Here is a 21053-nt window from a genome sequence, read left to right as displayed (position 1 = left end):
AAATTGTTAAGGAAACGTACACAGCGGTAAACGCTAGTTCACTGTTAGACGCACACCACACACCAAGGAACGAACCCAGCTCCAGCCTGAGCGTCGTCTTCTTCACTACACCACGCCAGCACATCGTCGCCGTCTCGATACTGCGCTTCGTAACAGTATTCCCCGCGCCGGAGAAGCACCGTCCCGGTGCGTCCTATACGGGAGAACTTGAATGATATGGTTTCAGACGGGAAAAGTCGTCAAGAGGCAGCAAGGTGTCGAAGGGGAGTAAAGGGTCACGGCCGAAAAGTAGATAAAAGGGAGAGTATCCGGCGGTATCATGGCGTGAGGAGGTATAGGCGAACGTGACGAAAGGTAAGGAGACGTCCCAGTCACGATGGTGATCGGACACATACATAGACAGCATGTCGGTCAGTGTGCGATTGAGGCGCTCAGTAAGACCGTTCGTTTGCGGATGGTAGGCTGTGGTGAATTGGTGACGAGTAGCACATGAGCGGAGAAGGTCATGAACCACTTGAGAGAGGAAACAGCGGCCACAGTCTGTGAGCAGTTGACTTGGAGCGCCATGAATCAGGATGACGTCATGCAGAAGAAGGTAGGCAACGTCGGAGGCACAGCTGGTAGGGATAGCCCTGGTTACAGCATATCGGGCGGTATAATCAGTCGCCACAGCAATTCATTTGTTTCCAGAAGTCGACGTCGGAAAAGGCCCAAGGAGATCGAGGGCCACACGATTAAACGGCTCAGTCGGCGCTGGGATTGGTTGCAGGGGCCCACTAGGTTGAAACGAGGGTGTCTTACGGCGCTGACACAGCTCACAAGCGGCGACGTAGCGACGGACAGAGCGGTAGAGACCAGGCCAGAAAAAACTGCGTCGTACACTGCCATACGTGCGTGATACTCCCAAGTGTCTTACTGTAGGGACGTCGTGAAGTTGGGCGAGGTAGAGCGTAGATGAGCCGGAACGACCAGTAAAAAGTCCGCGCCATCTGGACGCATATTGCGTCTGAATGATGTATCGTTATGGAGCACAAGCATGCTGGAGGAAGGATCGGGGTTGTTGCGCAGCTGGTCAATAATTGGTTGCAGGGCAGGATCACGACGCTGTTCGGAACCGATATTGATAAAGTCCGAGATGGACAAAACGTAGTCGTCAGCAGTATATATGGTCGGACAAATCGGGGGGATCTACGGGATGGCGGGACAAGCAGTCAGCGTCTTGGTGTAAGTGGCCGGACTTGTATACCACAGTAGATGCGTACTCTTGTATTCGCAAGGCCCAACGACCTAAGAGTACAGCTAACGCAAAGCATGATGGTCTGTCACTACGCAGAAGGACCGCCCAAACAATAAGGGCAGAATTTTGTCAGCGCCCAACAAGTGCAAGGCATTCCCGCTCTGTAATTGAATAATTACGCTCGTCGTCGTCTCGATACTGCGCTCCGTAACAATATTAACGATATCTAGCCACACTACCCCCTTTTTTTTTTTTGTTATAACTACCAAGCTTTTACTTAACCGACTCGATGCGCTAATATATGCACGAGTCAGACGAAGTGGGCGTCTACATGTTCTTCGCTCAAACCGGACTATGGAAAACGAACGTCACTCTCGGAAAAGCCAGAGCAGAAGTTGGGTACCCCAAGCCCTTCTGCGATTGGCTGTCTCGCGAGCTGCTTCCCGAGCGACACGCGAAATTTGATAAAAACCCAGAACCTGAGTGACAGCGACGAGCGCAATGCTCAGCCCATCGCGCGACGCTGTCGCACGGCGTGTCATCGCGAATTGTCGCCTTATGCGGTTAGCACTTTAGCGAATATTCTTTCCTGATATCAAGATGAATAGCCACTTCATGGACTGTGATGCGTCATGCGTCAAGGGCTGAGCTAAATGATTGGAGTGCACCTCAATATCCCTGCACACCAACGAAAAGAATTGGGCTAGCAGGATCATATGGGCAAATAAACACAAATGTAGTGTGGATAGATGGCGAATGCAAAACAGTGATTTTATTATATCGTATCGACGTTCTTGTCGTGCGGAAATGATGAGATTCGTTGCATACTTTACCCCAAGCGCAATTTATATACGACCTTTTTAAACCTTGGAGGCGGGAACGTTACGCCCGATTCTGCTTTCACCCAGTTGCCTTCCCCGCCAAATTGAACATATAGTAAGCGAAAGATTTTATCAGGCACCTGCTGCAAAGATTATATATGGCTCCATAGGCGCACAAGGATCGGTGCTTTGGTTATGATTTTAAACAAAACGATGGCTCGAATCATTCTCATATACTTGTGGGAAATTGTAGACGAGGAGGGTTCACCTCACGGAGTCGCCAAGCCTACCTGCTGCTGAGATTATTTGAACTGAAGATTTTTTTTCGTAGGTTCCGCATGTCATCTGAGTGACAAAGAAAAAAAAATAAACAGTAGCGCCGACGAAAATTTAGGCCAACTGCTGTAAAAGCATGGGAAACATATCAAATATATGTACCGAGTTTTCTTGGCTCCATGCCACGGTGTCGTCAAGCAGTGGCGAAAAAAAAAAAAAAAGACTTGCTTGCGGAGTATACATGCGGCTTTATGCTATTGTGAAGAGCTACTTTTGAAATTGATGCCCCAATTTGTAAATAAGACGCATAATATCGCCGGTACCATTGAAGACTGTAACTTCTTTGATAATAAACTGGGCCCTAATATAGGGCGTCGCTATTGTGTAGCACCTTTGACGTTGCCTTCTCACCGAGTTCTTGCCTGAATCTTTGCCCTTAAGTAACGAAATTCGGTAAACTGAAATATAACATATTTTTATTCACTACTCTCTGGAAAAGCGGAATATTGAGAAACGTAGAACTTTGATCAAAGCGAAGTTTATATATTTATTCTCTGTACCCTCAGAACAGAGGCCACCATGCAGGGAAAGGTCTAAACTTAAGTACACAATACTAAAAAAAAGCAATGTATGAAGATAAATGCTACAGATATAATTTAATAGAAGAATGTGAAACAATAAGATACATACGGCGCAAACCTATGCGATATAATTCAATAGAAACACTTAAATATGCATCTGAACTCAAAATATAAACTACACCAAAAATAAACAAACGCAGCTGTAAACATAGTGCTGCACAAAGGGTCGTTGTTAATAACGGCGACTAATTCGGCCTTCAACTGGGGCTCCACTGTTGGCATGCAGTTGCATGCTGGCAACGAATGAAAATGGGCAACAGTGTCTTGAGGAAGTATGTAGACTTTGTACGCACGGTCAAGGTGCGGGGACATGACTGGAGCCGGCCTTAAGGATTATGCTCATTATGGTAATAACATTTGGGAAAGAGGCGGTATAAAGGAAAGGAAAATCAGGAATCAATGTCACGTTAGTTGCGTTAGCTGTGCAATGGTATAGTTAGCGAGTATAAAATTAGCTGGTCTGTTCTGCGCAGCTCCTATATGTTGTTTGTTTTATCAGTATAATGTTCCCTCGGTCCCTATTTCAAGTAAAGCCGAACGTTTACAGCTGCGTTTATTTATTTTTGGTGTAGTTTATATTTCGAGTTCAGATGCATATTTGAGTGTTTCTATTGAATTATATCGCATAGGTTTGCGCCGTATGTATCTTATTGTTTCACATTCTTCTATTAAATTATATCTGTAGCATTTATCTTCCTCCACTGCCTTTTTTTAGTGTTGTGTACTTAAGTTTAGACCTTTCCCTGCATGGTGGCCCCTGTTCTGAGGGTACAGGGTATTTTATTTATTTTTTGTCGCTCATATGAAACGCTGAACCTACGAAAAAAAAAATCTTCAGTTCAGATAATCTCAGCAGCAGGTAGGCTTGGCGACTCCGTGAGGTGAACCCTCCTCGTCTACAATTTCCCACAAGTATATGAGAATGATTAGAGCCATCGTTTTGTTTAAAATCATAACCAAAGCATCGATCCTTGTGCGCCTATGGAGCCATATAATCTTTGCAGCAGGTGCCTGATAAGCTATTTCGCTTACTATATGTTCAATTTGGGGGGGGGGGGGGGGGGGGGAGGCAACTCGGTGGAAGCAGAATCGGGCGTAACGTTCCCGCCTCCAAGGTTTAAAAGGGTCTTATATAAATTGCGCTTGGGGTAAAGTATGCAACGAATCTCATCATTTCCGCACGACAGGAACATCGATACGATATAATAAAATCACTGTTTTGCATTCGCCCTCTATCCACACTACATTTGTGTTTATTTGCCTATATGATCGTGGTAGCCCAATTTTGTTTTTCTGCGCTGATCCAATGCAAACAATTTTTTATTGATGCTGTATTTTTTTGCAGTCTTGCTTCTGCTTGTTGAGTGTGCATATTGTCATCCATCACGTTGCCCTTTATAATGGCTAATAAAAAAAAAAGCGCAGCCATCCCTGGATAGCGAGCTCACCAGAAAAATGAGTATACGTTATACGCGCAATGAGGCACTCCAGAGTATGCTAGAGTTACTACATAACTCTAGAGTACCCGTATATATGCGATGGCCCCTGACACAGCGCAGCGAGTGTCCTTGCTTTAGCGTCGCCGAGAGCGAGGATTAAGGAATTAAGCGAAGCATAACTGCATGCGTAATGCAGCTGGTGCAGGCGCTTTGACTGCTTGTTTCCTAATTGTCATGCGTGATCGGCAAAAGTGGGAATGCGGGGACCACGACGGAAGTGGCGGGGACTAAAAACACGAGGCGCACAATTCCTGACCGACTTCCAAGTAGCGATGACAGTCTTAGCTGGAAGCTCGCCTTTTCTATATTTTGCGGGACAATCTCGGGGCCTCCGATTGTTTCAACGAAAGCGCCGCGAGTCGTAAGCTCCCGTGGATATTAACGACCAGATTCGTTTTGGAGTTTCGTTTCACGAAGTGACAACTGTTTATAGAAACAATGCTGAGGTATTCATGTGACGGTACTTGCAGAGCTTGATTCATGCGCGATTGCCCGAGGGAAATAGAGTCTTTATTCACGGTCAGGGAGCGTGATCACCATTTGCAATCAGATTCGATACGTCTGCTAACTGACTAGTTCTTGCTCAGAAGTAGGTGAAGAGTTACCGGCGACGGTATTATGACGCTTCCAAGGCGTGTGAAACGCAAGCCCATAACTGCCTTTGCGCACTTTTCGTCCCTCTAAAGGTCAACTCGAGGGCGAAAAACTCCCAGTGCAGTCATTCCGTAACGCGAGATTCGGGGAAAGATGCTTGCGATAGTCAATATAACATCTCGTATATTCGCCATTATTCCTCTTCTCGTGCAGAGTACACGCCATCTAATTAGCACCCATTATAGGGACGCCACTGTTTTCGCAGCGCTTGGGGAGGCGCGCTGTCTAAACGTTTTTCAGTGACGTCATTTGTGACGTCACGCATGCTGACTGATCGCAGTGGCACACCAACGCCGTGTACCCGCGAAACGTTCCTCTCGCTATGAATGCAGTGATATATGTTGGGGTAGCCGTATGGGCGGACGCTCGCAGAGTGCATGTGTGTACATGTGTGTGCGTGTTTCTGAGCCTGTCGGGTCCGGGTGCGCAGGCACTCGCCCAGCGGATCGTGCGCGACCTGGAGCTCGTGCCGGCAGAAGAGCCCGTGCGGCTGCCACGCGTGCGCCGCTGCCGCCCGTCGGCCGCCAAGCGAACCACCTTTGCACCACTGCCCAGCACCGAGGACAAGGCACGCTTTCACTCATGCACGCTCGTAGTTATACGGTTATACGCACAGGCTGGAGGAGGTAAGGGCACCGCTTCCGCCCACCCCCGGCGCTGCCACGGAACAACGCCACCTCCCGGAGAAGTGTGCGCAGTTGAGGCTCTCGTCTTCCTGTTTCTTTTTTCCTTTCGAAACAGACAGAACAGGAGGTTATTTGGTATATGCATGTTACTTTAATTTTAAAGGGCTAACTCAAACACAGGGGACACGACGAGTGTCAGGAACGCCCACACCGGACGTAGCGATATTTTCCAGTGTTTATGTTTGGTAGTAACATAAAAAAATACGCGAGGTTCAACTCTCGCCCTCCGAATAAAACCAGCGTGCTTAAATAAGAGGCTAACAGAGCATGAGCGAGCAGGCGAACAGGTGACAAGTCAGGGAAATCTTGCACCACACTGGGACACCAGTAGTGGCTAACACGACGGTGATAGGAAGAGCAAGAGATGCAAAACAGCAAGATACCCCTACAGCGACAGCACGCCTTCGGATAGGGAAGTTAAAATTTGAAACTTGAAAAAGCGTAAATTTACTCTACTGTGATGCACCTGCTTTGCCTGACGTGAATTGTGCATGTATATTCCATGTTCCATCCAAAAATAAGCTGTTGAAAGCAGCGTTCCATCCAGTGTGTGTTCCCTCCTCTCCCCTTGTCCCCTGTTTTCAAGCCAGCGCTTAAAAAATTACAATCTCCTTTTTTCTTTTCTACTGTCCGGGTTCGAATCAGGCTTCGAATAACACTCTCTAAAGGTCGCTTGTGAAGTTTGTACTGCTAGCAGAACGTGCTGTGTACGCGAACTTTAGATAGGCATCAGAAATGGCAGTGATATTGGTGAATAATGCCTTCCCTTTCGACAAGGATCCATGTCAAGTGTAGCTGTCAGAATATTAAACCTGATGCTCGACTAAAACTCGTTCATATGGCCAGTGTTCTTGATTAAAGACGAACGCTTTTCGTTGTGTTTTTCAGGCCATTATGTAAGAGGTACGCAGCGTCTGTAAAAAGAAGTCCATCGCAGCTCTTTGTTATGGCTTCCAAGGAGTCGGCGCACGCTTGCATGTGGCACGTTAACGCTAAGCCAGCAAAAGGCTTTCTTTATTGTTTTGCGAGCACACCTCAGCTTTGCTCCATGCGTGCAATAGGGTTGTTCCCAGCTCCCATGAAGCACTCCGTGCGTGACACGCGTTGCCACCAATGACTCCGAATTACTCGTATCTCTCTGGTCATCGAATTGGCGGGAGTTGAGGACTCTACCCACTGGCGAAAATTTCAAATGCGAGCAGGTCCCACTGCCACACGATTACGACATAAGCAATGTAGATGCGGATTCTTATAAAATTATTTTATGATGACACTGAGCTGTGTGACCTCGAGGCAGGATCATCCACAGCCCTTGGTGCAAATCAAAAGTCAAGGAAATCCGAAACTGCAATGTCGTGTATCGCAATAGTTAAGAATATCATTCAGGCGCTCGCAGACTTATTTTATACCCATTTAAGAACCGGCATTCTTGAAGGTCAAGCACCATCTTATGCAAGCGTTTTCTTGAAGGCGTTTACCTAAGGGATCTTCTAAAGTGATATGTGGCAAAAACTCTACAATGTCAACTTTTGCAACAGATGTTGCGTCGATCTCAAATAGACCCAACGTAAAATTGCGTTTATTAATGAGCCGATTACACCTTTGTTAATGTCGCTGAAGTATGGACAGTGTGCGCAGAGCAGCCTCCTAAAGCAAGGGTTATCTCTCAAAGATCCGCAAGCATGTGAGGTATAAAGACGCTAGTCTCAAACCATCAATCGCAACTGCCGATGTGACATATTTTCTTGATTCAGTAGGTAATCAAAGCAACAAAATATTGTGCACCGATATCTTAGTTCTTAAAAAAAAAAAAAAAATAAGGCAGCGGCTACGGAAGGGGGGTTGAATAATAGGCTTGTCATGGTGACGCCCCCAATCAGATGTGTATGCACCGATGCAATAATGAAGCACTGTATATGTGTAAATACAGCTGAGAATACGAGTCAGGGACCGTTTCCCCGGCCTGCACAAGGCAACGTGCCTGCTGTGGAGAGGAGCATTCGAGAGCTTGCACTTATGACCGTCTATCAGAGTTTATGTATATTACCTAGGGGTCTGTCAAAAGGGCAGAAGAGAGGTGTTAATTGATGAAAGGTTGGCCGACCTAATTAAGTCGAGGAGGGCACGATGCCGTGGTCCTTGCGTCCAACCAATATATGTGAGGGCGAGTTGTTCGGCGTTGGCCGGTAGTCTACGGACAGCGCTCCATCTCACAATTAGACCACCGTTTCTAAACAACCGTTGCATTTCGTGCCCCTCACTTGTTGCACCACTGCGGCCATGCATCTCGCATGAATACGCAAATGCATGCGCTTCGTTACGTTAACTTATGCAACTGTTTATTTACCCAAAATGCTAGAAGAGTTAACCAGCATTATGAACTGCTGCAGCAACAATAGCCATAGAATAAAAACAAACCTAACTTTCCTGTGCCTGGATACATATATATATATATATATATATATATATATATATATATATATATATATATATATATATATATATATATGTTGCGAATTGGAGACCGCAGATGGGTTCAGTGCTGCATTCTGAGCTTATAGCGCACAGTGGTCGAGCGCACGTTAACGTCAAAGACTGGCTTGCCGTCTCTTTATCCATTTCCGATTTGGTATGCTGTATTTTTGGCAGTGATGCCTTGTGAACGGTTACATAAGTTATACCGTTTTATCGTCTGATGTTCTAATCACTTACCCGAGTGCGGCAAGGGAAATTGCGGGAAAACTTCGGTCTCTGTGTGGCAACTTTTCTCAGAATACTCAGCATGTGTCACTGCTTTCGCTTCTGCGATGGCCGTAGGACGGAGAGAAGAAAATTCTGGCTCGCGCCGCATTGCATAAACGCAGCAGTGTTCAGTTTTCCTATGCGGCTGCGACATTTTACGAGTGATTGCGGCATCCGGAAGTGAAGAGCCACGCCCGTTTCTTGCCAGAGAGCTGTATGGACCTGCATCAAGTCCTCTGTCGGTTTCTGAACTGATCACGCTCTATGCGAATGTCGGAGATACCTATTCAGTGAACGGCACTCGTTTACCAACACGAATGGGCGCACCATCCACGAAGCGACAACTTTGGTACAGCGCGCGCGTCCTGTGCCGCTCCTTGGGCTGGTGTGAAAGCATTGGAAAAATTTCCCAAGTCGCTCTTTTGTCGCGAGAACACGATAATTTGGAATACACGCTTCGGGATGTGAAAAAAAAAAAAAAAAAAAAAAAAAAAAGCAGTGCTTTCGGTCGCTGATTGCAGCTTCGTTTACAAAACTTTTTTTTTTTCTCGTCGTATAGAGAACAAAGAGTATGGTGCCTGCACACGGCTTCCATTAGCACAGAACGTGGCCGTTCCCTTCTCTTTGATCAGACACAGAGAAACCTGTCAGTTGCTTGCCTTTGCTGCAACGAAAACGAATCAGTATAGCTAGGCCTACAATGAATTCTAGCTCAATCATGGAGCGCACTGAATGCGACGAGTCTTCCCCCTCGCCTTGCGTACTGTAGTTCAGGACCGCGCAGTTTAATTGCGAATTTTCGAAAAATATTCAGGGTGAAGGCGCATAATGCGAGATTCGAAACAAATTTGACGCGGAAGTGCACTACGTAGCTCGTTGCTCAGAGAGATGGGCGGCGCGTGTGTTGAAGTGGAGTCGCCGTGCTCTCCACCGCAGGGCCACCGCGTCGAGGAGCTGATGGACGGCCGGATGCGGGTGACGGTGAGGCGCACCAAGCCCGTGCTCGGCATCGCCATCGAAGGCGGCAACAACACTTCGCAGCAGCTGCCGCGCATCATATCCATACACGTACGCCTGTGTCTATACACGTACGCGTACGTCTTACTTGTATGTCAATTTATGGGCACCTTTTACGATGGCGCGACATAGCCTTAACAGAGGAGCCCAAATGTATCCCTATTTTTTTTTTCTACACGTGGCTTTTATTTTTTAACCTAAACGTGGTTCCGAAATTGCGCCAAGGTTCCGCAGCAGCGGGCTCACCAGCGCAATTTCTCGTAGGATTCTGGAGCGGCGAGCGAGGCCGGCGGCCTGCAGACGGGCCATGTCATCCTGGAGGTCCAGGGCGTGTCCACGCGTAGGATGAGCCACGGCCACGTGGCCAAGATGATTGCTGATGCCTATTATGGAAGCCCTGGCGGCGTGTCCCTTCTAGTGGGCCAGGGACCGGCCAGGCCTCGCAGGCAGTCCGTCATGATCGTCGACGACTAGCGACGTTCGTGTCGCCAGAGTGACACAACCTCCAGTGTTGTGCGCGCTCTCCAAGCAAGGCCATGTGCCTGAACGTACACTTGAACGTGTTCCATGTGTATGTACGCGTGTTGTGTGCCGGACGAATAGCCTATACACCTTGCTCGCCAAATGTGGGACAAGTCACGAGGGAGGTCAGTACAAACAGTTGACTTTGTTGCTGGTGACGAGGGCGATTTGTACCTGAGAAGCATTGACTGGTGGATTGACTAATGAGATTCAGTCGAAGCTAGCCGCAGAATGGAGAGAGAAGAAAGCGCCGATTTCAATTCCTTTATCGGGAATTCGAAAACCACACCGCTCTCATATAGCCACTTTTTACGGCGTATGGTTAATCGCAGATTCTCTGAGAAGCTTTTGCAGCCGATCACCGGCGCTCCTCTGCTCATGACTATTTCATTCATCAGGAAGTATGTGCGGCATGGCATGTGGATATTTCCGTTTCAAAAGCGCCGTGGGCTACGACAGACGCCGTAGTGGAAGCCTCCAGCAATTCTGACCACCTGGGATATTTTAGCCTGCACTGACATCGTTCAGTACCCGGCGCATTGCGTTTCGCCGCCATCGAAATGCAGCCGACGCGATAAGGATCGATCCCACGGCTGGGGCTGAGCACTCTAGCGCCTCGACCACTGAACCACAGTGAAGGAACTTTTAAGAAACAGGAAACAGCGCCATAATTACTTCAAGGCGTCACCGGAAAAAGGCTTTAACAAATTTCTGCTGGAAGGCCCGGCTTTTCTTATTACCATTGGGGGTGTGCATGTGCCGAAATATAGCAGGCAAGTGGAAAGAGAACTCTTGGAACCAATTTTGATGCACCATATCGCGGAAAGCATTTGCATCCATACGGCATCGTTTCTCTTTCGTATACAAAGGAATTTAATCGAACACCTTAACGTCGCTCTTTTCTCTTCATCTTATGCAGAATGGGTTTACATTTTATCACAAAATAACTTTCAAAAATTAGTTCTGAGGAAACCCTGCGCGCAGTTTTTCTAGAAGAATTTCGTCTCACTAATGAAAGCCCAGGAGAGGAAAAACTGCAAGCCCTAGTGCAAAAATCTACGAGTCACAATAACCTCATACAAATTCTCATACTAAGCTCATACTAATCTCATACAAATCTCATATAATCTCATACTACACTCATTCATCATATGAGAAATATATGAGAAGTAATGAGAATTGTATGAGTTTAGTATGAGGTTATTGCGACTCATATGGTGCTTTTCACTAGGGCACCATGCAGTTCTTGAAAAGCATTCGTTTTTCATCTTGCCTTGTAGCGCGAAGAAAAGGAAGAACGAAAAAAAAAAGAAATCGAGCCGACCCTGAAGAGGAGGAGGACGAAGTTCATATCAGTCTCCACTGTACAATGCAATGAATGCATGCGTTGCAATCAAGTGTGCAGTCTTGCAAATGCGCTTCTTGACTTTCAGGCATCAAATATAGCTTCGATGCCAACATACTGTGAGGGAAAGCGCATTTTTTTCTTTTATTGGAAGTTAACTTGAATACAAACGATGATCTCGTCGCAGGAATGAGTAAGGAAAGACATAAAAAAATAAATGGTTGGGAGGTCAGAAGTATGCAAAAGCTGTGAAGCACTGAAACACAGACTATGGGGGCTGTACTTGTACACTTTTACAGACTCCATTCGCTTCTCAGATTCACGAGCCTGTTTCTTCGTGTAGGCCATCACTTTCTACAGATATCACCGCTGTGACTTTCTATACCTCGGCGGACATTTTTTCGGCGAAAACATTTAGACCTTCACCCTGGCAATTTTCCTTAGCATCGGTAGGCAGCGGCACTATATGACGGCGTCATAAAAAACAGCAGAAGCGATTGCAAACATACGCAGCAAGTACACGCACTACGTGTCACGTCATCCGCGCTCCTACTCCAGCGTTGGTTCCCTGTTCCTAGAGTTCACCATTGCAGTATATGCGTCATATATTGCGTTTTTTTTTTTTTTTGTTCCTACAGGACGCGTTTAAACAGACGACACGAAGCACGTCGTTCGAAAGTAAGATATGCACACTCTGCGCTTCGTCCAAAGTCGACCGTGACCAGAGGTGTAGGCGAGGTTGTACCGTCGGGACTGGAACTCTACTACGCCATCCACCGCGGGCGGTTCATGGAGCGGAGTTTTCAACGGGGCCTGCTGAGCGGCGCCTGCTGCCGCGGGAGCAGACAGATGGCATCTCGAGTCGGCCATTGGAATATCTTTCAAAAATCGTGGGCGCCAGTACAGTGCGCGGGAGACCATCGTCGACAGCGCGGAGACGTTCATCAGCTATGAGTCGGCGCCCTCCATAGTGTGCCCTGGTCACTGGTTTTTGAAGGTCGTCTTTACGCTCAAGGTTCGTAATGAATGACCTCCCTGACATTTTTTGTGGTGTGTGCGAGAACAACCACGGAAAACGACAGGCACCGAGATTGTCCGCAGAACACCGCAGCGGGGCTACTCAACAATACTGTGACCCCTGCACCATTCGTCGGCTCTGCTCTGACCGCGTGAAGTGTTCTTGTAGATTTAAGATGACCGCCGATTGATTGCTGAACTTGATTGATTTGCAACACGCCTCTTCTTTCTGGGTTCTAGGAGGGTCCGTCGGCGGCCTTTATTCGCAGATTATTGCAGCGCATACAGAGCCTTTGTCCCCTGAGCCGTGAAACGGGCAGATACTGAGGGCGTGAAAGCCGAAGACAGTGTTGCCCGCATTTCTGCGAAGTGCCAGTGAAGGCAAGAGCCCGTGCACTTGGAAGGGTGGCACTAGACACAGCTCACAACATATCCATGTTGTCACATGATAGCTCACTGGATGTTGTTCACAAAGGCGGCTGCTGAGGCTGCTCTTGGTTTGAGCTGCTAAGCCGCAGAAAGTGAAGAAAGGAAGTGCTGCGAAGGTGATCTCATGCACCATATCCTGGCTATAGACCTGTCTGAAACTTGCTGTTCTTTCGTTTCTTTCCTTTCGGAATAAATATGCGTCAGACCGGCTTCTCGGTGAATAAAAATCGTCAGCCTCAGTACAGTTTAAATTTCTGTCTCTAGCAGAGGCAACTGGAAGAAAGACAGGAGCGTGTCTAATTTGTACCTCAGTAATTCCCACGCGAACCACTGCGCTTCTAAGGCCCGCACCAAAAGCATTGCAGCTGCGCCGTCTAAATCATACGGTTCTTGCGCTCTGTGCCGAGTACAAAAGCGCAGTTGCCGGAGGAATTTCAGTCGGTCTCACGCGAAGAGAGACAAAAAGAAATTTCATACCCATCTTGCATCGTCAGCGGCACCCGGGAGAAAATAATCGCCTGGGGAATGGAGTTGTCCACGGATCCCGTCCGCGTACAAAGCTTGATGTCAGCACCATAGCCTCTTTGGTCAACACCAACAAGTGGCGCCTGCACGACCCCGTTGTTTACGTGAACCGATGTCAAAAGAGCCGAAACTGGAGGCCACACATACTCGCTCTATACAGGGCACGGCCAACTACGACACATTTCTCGCAAAAGGATGACTGAGGACTTGCTTGCCTCTTGTAATAGTGACGCGGCACTCCCTGTTTCGCGTCCGCGCTGTCCCACGTGACAGCGTCACTGCCTCATCCGCTCGGCGGATCAGACGCACCCCCTGGAAGCACAGAGGCTGGGTAATTGGGACACTATCAAGTCCAGGCGCCCATAAACTGGACTGCGGTCCAATTCAGAACGAAGAAGCGAGGAGCTTGCTGGAACGCCTGCGTCGTCGTTCCTTGAAGCGACACGTTCGTGTAGTCGTGACGTCGCTTTAAGACTGTTCTGTGCTGTCGTTTTGTACATGGTGGCGTGATACGTGATAGGCATAACAGAAGCAACGTGCACTTGTTACTAGGCTAGGTTTGTTTTTTACCTCGGTATGGGCATAAAGCCATTTTTTTAGCTCACTTGCCAAGACGCACACATACACACAAAAAAGGATACGCAGGCGAGTGAGTTTTGTCGATGTCTGATTACTCTATATATACACGAAAGGTTTTTATAAAGTGTAGAATAGAAGAATAGATCCGCATATGCTGTTTACAAAAAAGGAACAACGTACAAAAAACTACTTGGTTGACCGGAGTTGTTGGGCTGATATATTACTGTTGCAGTTCGTCATCGAGAGTTTAGGCCCGGTCTCAGAGACGGTTTTGTACGTAAGCGAAAGTGTGAACGTGCGCCGACGAGCGCGCGCCAGCGTCCACAGGCTTCCACACGCGTTAGCGTATCTCTATATACACTCGTGGCGTTTCAACTGCACCGTATTTGCACTCTGCATACACTGACACGGGAGTCTTTTTATACTGCTTTTGACGTGTGAGTAGCGATAGGGGTAATAATCACGCTGGTGAACACCACCAGTTGTGCACTGATCGTGGCTCACAAGGGTTGTCTTTTTACTGAAACCATGGCGGGGCGCGCAGCATATCTTCCGGCTTGCAAGCTGAACTGTTCCTAAACATGGCCCGTTGCGATGGAGGCCTAAACAAAGTTATCAGAAGTATGAAACTTCGTATTTATAGAGATTCACATGAATTATGCACAGGTGTTGCGAGCACAGGATTACTCGTCTGCGCAGTCACACAAGCAGATTTTTGCTCTGACAGAGGCGTTCCCCATTTTTGTCTAAATTAAGGGTATTCGTTTTTCAGCTTTCATGTAGGCCAGGCGATGCAGAGGCGCCGATGCGGTACAGCCATTCCTAATTTTCCGGGGGGGGGGGGGGGGGGGGGGGGGCTGTTGAGGTGCACTGCAGAAGAAACATCTTTGTCGTGTTTGTTTTGGGGGGATGTGCACCTAATACTATACTCTGTTCACTGCCGCGCTTGAGGCGCCTTTCAGGTCGATGCCCATGCAGACACGCCCTAAATCATAGCGGCCTACGACCCCATGTGGAGCGCAGACCCATTTTATTGTCTTCCTGCGCCAGTAGATTGTGTGCAGGAGAAATAGCCTGTTATTGGGATGCACTTTCAGTCAGCCACAACGGTAGTGGATGTCTGCTAATGGACAAACAGGTCCATGCAAGCGGCCCTTTGTTACGGAAAGTGGTTTAAAAAGTGCGAATGTTGCCGGTGGCCGTGCTCTGTGTTGCGTGGCGTCTCAATGCAGCATTTATCTCACCTGACTGGTAAGCTTATTTCCTTGCTTCTTTGTTGTTGCCCCACTTGTTCTGGTCGTTGTTCTTCACTTTGTTACCTACTTAAGTGCGCACACGGTGTGTCATGCAACTGACAGAAATAAAGCACGTTGACTCGAACTCTGAGTAAATGTGGATGATAATTTTGTGGCAACAGTTTCTAGACACTACAGTTTCCAGGTGGCAATAGTTTCTAACACGCGTAAAATTTATGGCCCTTGGGCTGATCCACAGTGACCGCTCCAGCCTTGAAATTTTTTCCCGGCGAATATATATAGACTAACGACGTGAGTGCAGGTTGGCTCCTGCTTAATAGAAGAGAGATTTAGAATCAAGCGCAGGATGGCCGTTCTTAGAGCGGACTATCACAGTGCGCATAAGCCGTTCAACAACTCGGATATCGCCACGAGGGCCGCGATACGCTCGCTGGCAGTAGTGCGTTTCTTACCGGCTTTGGACAACACCGTGAGATTTATCAGGCGAAGATGGGATCCGTACCATGGACCAAGAACAGCCGCTGTAAGTCCGAGGTGCGCTCTCTGGATAACCTCGAGAACAGTCAATCAAGAGTAAAAGACGAAAAAGGCGTTAAAAGATAAAAAGGAGTAAAACAGTAAAAAAAAAAAAAAAGAGGAAAAAGAACGAGTAGAAAAGAAAAGTGCTGGCAACGTTCTGTCGACAACGATGATGCATTAAAGGCCTTCGCCTTAAAAATTCTAGGGAGACTTTGGACGACTAAAGTGTAGGGTGCCTCGATGTAGCGCGCCGTCGTACAGGTTTGAGACACTGCCATCTTAGGGCAAGCGCAGATACGAGGCGATCAGGTGTCCACAAAAAGAATGGGACGCGGGTTTGATACCAAAGCAGGCAAGCGCAGTGTTTCGCTACTGCACACGGTCAAGAGCAGGGAGCCGAATGCGTAAGGCTTAAGATGCAAGCCGAGAAGCACCTGGTTGTGGCTGCGATTCAAAAAGGGTCCGCCCCAGAATGCGCTGTAAACCCCATACAAAAAGCAAGTTTTCACAGGGCTCTCACAGGCATATAGGTCGGCAAAATCACGTGTGCTCACTCAGGCTCACTCAGAAAAAAATTTGGTCCATCTGCGGGCTCACTCTCACTCAGACTCACAAGGCCCGGACTCACTCAGACTCATGAACTCAAATTCACGCAAGCTGGCGCCTCACTCGGGCTCACTCAGACTCATGAACTCAAACTCACGCATGATGACGACTCACTCGGGTTCACTCAGACTCAACAAATCTGGGCTCACTCACTCATTTCAACTCACGACTCATTTGAACTCACTCATCTCGACTCACTCATTTTTGACTCGCGACTCATCTGCACTCACTCACTTCGACTCACGACTCATCTGAACTCAAACTCATCATGGACTCACTCATTTCAACTCACGACTCATCTGAACTCACTCATCTAGGCTCACTCATTTTTGACTCACGGCTCATCTGCGCTCACTCACTTCGACTCACAACTCATCTGAACTCAGACTCATCTGGGCTCACTCAGTTCAACTCACGACTCATTTGAGCTCACTCATTTCGACTCATCGGGACTCACTCATCATGGATTCACACATTTCCACTCTCGACTGATCTCAGCTCACTCACTTCGATTCATCACACATCTCGGCTGTCATTTCCACTCACAACTCATGCCAACCATTATTTAGACTCACCTGCACTTTCTCATCCATTTCCTCTCAATCGGATTAATTTGCCCATTTTAAATTCACGGCGACTGTAACGTTGACTGATTCTTACATGCAACGGACAGCTGAATTGCGTTTTCATTCAACGGTTCAAGTTCTAGCTGTAACTAAAGGAACAATTGAGAGGAGACTATTACGACACCTCTCTTTGAATTACTAACAATTTGGAGCCACCTTTTAATAAATGTCATAGATCAGCACGGACCAAGAATGTTGCCTATCTGTGTGTGTGTGTGTGTGTGTGTGTGTGTGTGTGTGTGTGTGTGTGTGTGTGTGTGTGTGTGTGTGTGTGTGTGTGTGTGTGTGTGTGTGTGTGTGTGTGTGTGTGTGTGTGTGTGTGTGTGTGTGTGTGTGTGTGTGTGTGTGTGTGTGTGTGTGTGTGTGTGTGTGTGTGTGTGTGTGTGTGTGTGTGTGTGTGTGTGTGTGTGTGTGTGTGTGTGTGTGTGTGTGTGTGTGTGTGTGTGTGTGTGTGTGTGTGTGTGTGTGTGTGTGTGTGTGTGTGTGTGTGTGTGTGTGTGTGTGTGTGTGTGTGTGTGTGTGTGTGTGTGTGTGTGTGTGTGTGTGTGTGTGTGTGTGTGTGTGTGTGTGTGTGTGTGTGTGTGTGCGCGCGCGCGCGCGCGCCGTTGTTCTGATTGGCAAAACTGATTCGTCAGGTCACATCTGCATGTGTGTCCGGACTCACTCAAACTCAGATCATAATTTGAGTGTGAGTCCGGACTCACGACTCAGAACGTGATCTGAGTGTGAGCCTGAGTAAGCCCGAGTGCGACGACTCATGAGTGAGTCCGCCGACCTATGCTCACAGGTGTCGCTACAGAACATACCACATATCTCGTTAGAGAGTCACCAGTTTTTATTGACTAACATTATTCATAACCTGAACTATTCTGACGGCGCTGCAGTTATCAGGATGCGTTCCGAAAATTGGTGCCGTCAGCCTTTCAAATAGACAGAGAACTGAGAGTGTATTCGAAATTATTAACGCGCGCCTAGCGAGTAGCGTTTCTTGTAATTGTAAATTGGGTTATAGGAAAGTGAAGGCGCAGTATCTCCTCTCGGTGGACACCTGTACCGCGTTGTAAGAGAAGGGTGGAAGGCAAGAGCGAAAGGAGAGAGGTGCTGTAGTGGAGGTCTCCGGAATCATTTCGACCACTCTGGTTTCTTTAACATGCACTGACATCGCCCAGCACGCGGATGCATTTGCGTCTCGCCTCCACCGAAAGGTCGAAAGCGGTCACTGCGGTCGGGTTAACTCCGGTTCAGTAGCCGAGCGTCTTAGCCACTGAGCCGCAGTGGAAATGTCGCCACTCGGATATTTACGTGCCTGGCAATACTGCCCAACATAAACAAAGATGACCGTCCGATACAGGTTCGCAGAGGCACTTTTGCTTGGTGCTATGCTTCATTTCTAGGCTTTAGTATGGAATTCTCTGTGTTCTACCAAAGACGAGCAAATTATACCGACCATAGCCACTTCCGTCTGATAGGACTGGATAACGCACGGCGATCGCGCCGAAATTAATCATCCCATTTTGCGGCCGGACCTCTCGCTTGCAGCGTGCGCCGCACGAGATCTTATTCAATATAGAATGACATGGTGGAATACCATTAAACATGCACCGCTGGCCTTTCTAAGAGGCGCAGGCATCCACGGACAGCACTTATTCACAGCTACAGGTAAGTGGTTATGCGCGGTTTACTTAAAACTGACTTCGCTAGAAGAGGTCCCAACCGCCTGAGCACCAGTATAAACCGTTGGCGTTATGAGAGATAAATAGGCTGCTAAAGATGCAGAGCTGCCCACAGTTTCGTTAACCGTGCCTTGACTCCGGAAGGGATTGCAGGATACAGGTATATCCCCGAAGTAAGTGGTCCACATACAACACTTCCAGAAAGGCGGACGGTATGTAGGATGCATCGAAATAAGTTAGCTTTATTTCGATGCGACATATGGAGAAGTCGCTTTGAGCTCATGCTGATTTAAATTGACTATGTTCTGCCCAGCAGACAAATTCGCCGTCTGTGTCCGATCGGCGACAGTGCGTGCTGTGCGGAGACAGGAGCCCTGTTATTAAGGGCTACAAAATTATAGCTTTGTCATAGATGCTAATGGTCTTGTAGCCTCTTGACTATGGTGCATGCGATAAATCGAACGTGAAATGCAAGATAACGTGATCGCTCAGACAGGGCATATGTGTTACGTGTGACGTGGTTCCTTCAGATGATGCTACCTAGGTTTTCTTAACACAGACCGGGGAGGAAGAAGATTCTAAATGTAAAAATTGCGGCCAAAAAGGCACGCTAGATCATATAATATGGCAATGCGCCGATTCCCCAGGCGCCGGCATTAACATTGATAGTAGAGAAGCCTGGGAGGTTTGGCTGCGGAGCGGAGATCCCACCCGCCTGGCGGCTGAGGCCGTGAAGAGTGCTTGTAACCTCACCTGACCTCAGCCTGCGGGGCCCTCCTGACCCGCTCCCCGGCCTGCGTGCAGGGGGCGGGAGATGAAGGGCTCCTTTTCGGTGGAAATAAAGTTTTCATTCATTCATTCATTCATTCATTCATTCATTCATTCATTCATTCATTCATTCATTCATTCATTCTAGTACAAGATGTAGACAGGCCGCTTTCGCGAGCCATGGTCTCGCCCGCCAACTGAAAAATCAATTTTTCTAAGAACGCTGGTTTATTCTGGATACACAAAAAGCTCTTTGCAAGGACACATCATTGAATGACAACATTACAGTTCCAATAAAAACATATTTTGAACTCTTGAAGTCTAAGAAACAATGGACCACACAAACATTCTGGCACCAAGCTAACAGATTAAAATTTCAAGATGGAGCAAAAACTCTTCATGCCTATTTCAAATATGTAAACGAAGGCACCTGCAGCTAGCTGTCAAGAGTCCTGCTAAGGCAATGGTAAGTAAATCTGAACCTTCCTGATGAGCTCAATGCACCATTAGAATCACATGTTTTTTAATTTTAGCTAAGCAGCTAAAGTGCGGTCTACCGGACATGCAAGTAGCGACAGCACTGCTTGGCACCTTAGCCACCTTGAGTAGCGTACCACGGGAAAACTGTGGAGTCAGTAAAATGTACAGTAAGTCCTTTGGGGATCAGCCCATGCTTTCAGCTCTTCGCCACCACAGCTACAAATTGCACTGCACTTCGCCCGTGCATAATAGTACTGACTAGGCTGCTGCCCCTGCTAGCGCGAAACGTCTAGAAAGTGCTTGCGCTATATATCAGAGATCTATATAGCAGCTACAGTATAAAAGTAATGACAAGCGAATATTTACCGAATGAATGATGCATGCTAAACTTCAGCATGAACTGATGACATACACTGAAATGGTTGCACTTGTAATGCTTTTTTCGCTCTTTCAAGTACAATATTTTCCGTTTTTATCGTGAACACTTTCAAAGATTTTCCCGCTTTAACCGCTGGATCGTTTGTGATGAAACTGCGCACATAGCTTGCGCATAACGCTCTTTTGCGTCGTGGCAAGTTTTACCTTTTTTTTTTTTTCTGTTGAGCCGCGCATGATGCAAAACCGTAATCACCTGCGTAGAAATCGACGGACCGAAGCCCGCAAAAGCTATTTTCTCGCTTGGATTGGATTGAATGTGTTTGCTGCACCCTTTGTAACAGGCGGGCAACTCATTAGCGAGGCCCAAGACTTGAACACACACACACACACACACACACACACACACACACACACACACACACACACACACACACACACACACACACACACACACACACACACACACACACACACACACACACACACACACACACACACACACACACACACACACACACACACACACACACACACACACACACACACACACACACACACACACACACACACACACACACACACACACACACACACACACACACACACACACACACACACACACACACACACACACACACACACACACACACACACACACACACACACACACACACACACACACACACACACACACACACACACACACACACACACACACACACACACACACACACACACACACACACACACACACACA

At 47.6% G+C, this 21053-nt stretch overlaps 1 protein-coding gene across 1 annotated transcript in view; it reads left to right on the top strand.

Moving 5' to 3' along the window:
* LOC146184137 (whirlin-like) overlaps window positions 1-11131 on the top strand; it is a 167564-nt gene extending 156433 nt beyond the window's left edge. Inside the window, exons 9-11 of the mRNA XM_084608495.1 lie at window positions 5559-5903; window positions 9493-9624; window positions 9838-11131. Coding sequence (XP_084464621.1) covers window positions 5559-5903; window positions 9493-9624; window positions 9838-10047 — 687 coding nt within the window. The 3' untranslated portion in view covers window positions 10048-11131. The remainder of the gene's footprint in view (window positions 1-5558; window positions 5904-9492; window positions 9625-9837) is intronic.
* Window positions 11132-21053: the final 9922 nt, after the last annotated feature.

The sequence above is a fragment of the Amblyomma maculatum genome, chromosome 7, assembly GCF_055883805.1.
Source record: "Amblyomma maculatum isolate TAMU_Amacu chromosome 7, ASM5588380v1, whole genome shotgun sequence".
NCBI classification, from domain to species: Eukaryota; Metazoa; Arthropoda; class Arachnida; order Ixodida; family Ixodidae; genus Amblyomma; species Amblyomma maculatum.
The sequence above is the reverse complement of the archived record's forward strand: the minus strand, read 5'-3'. Positions and strand labels throughout refer to the sequence as shown.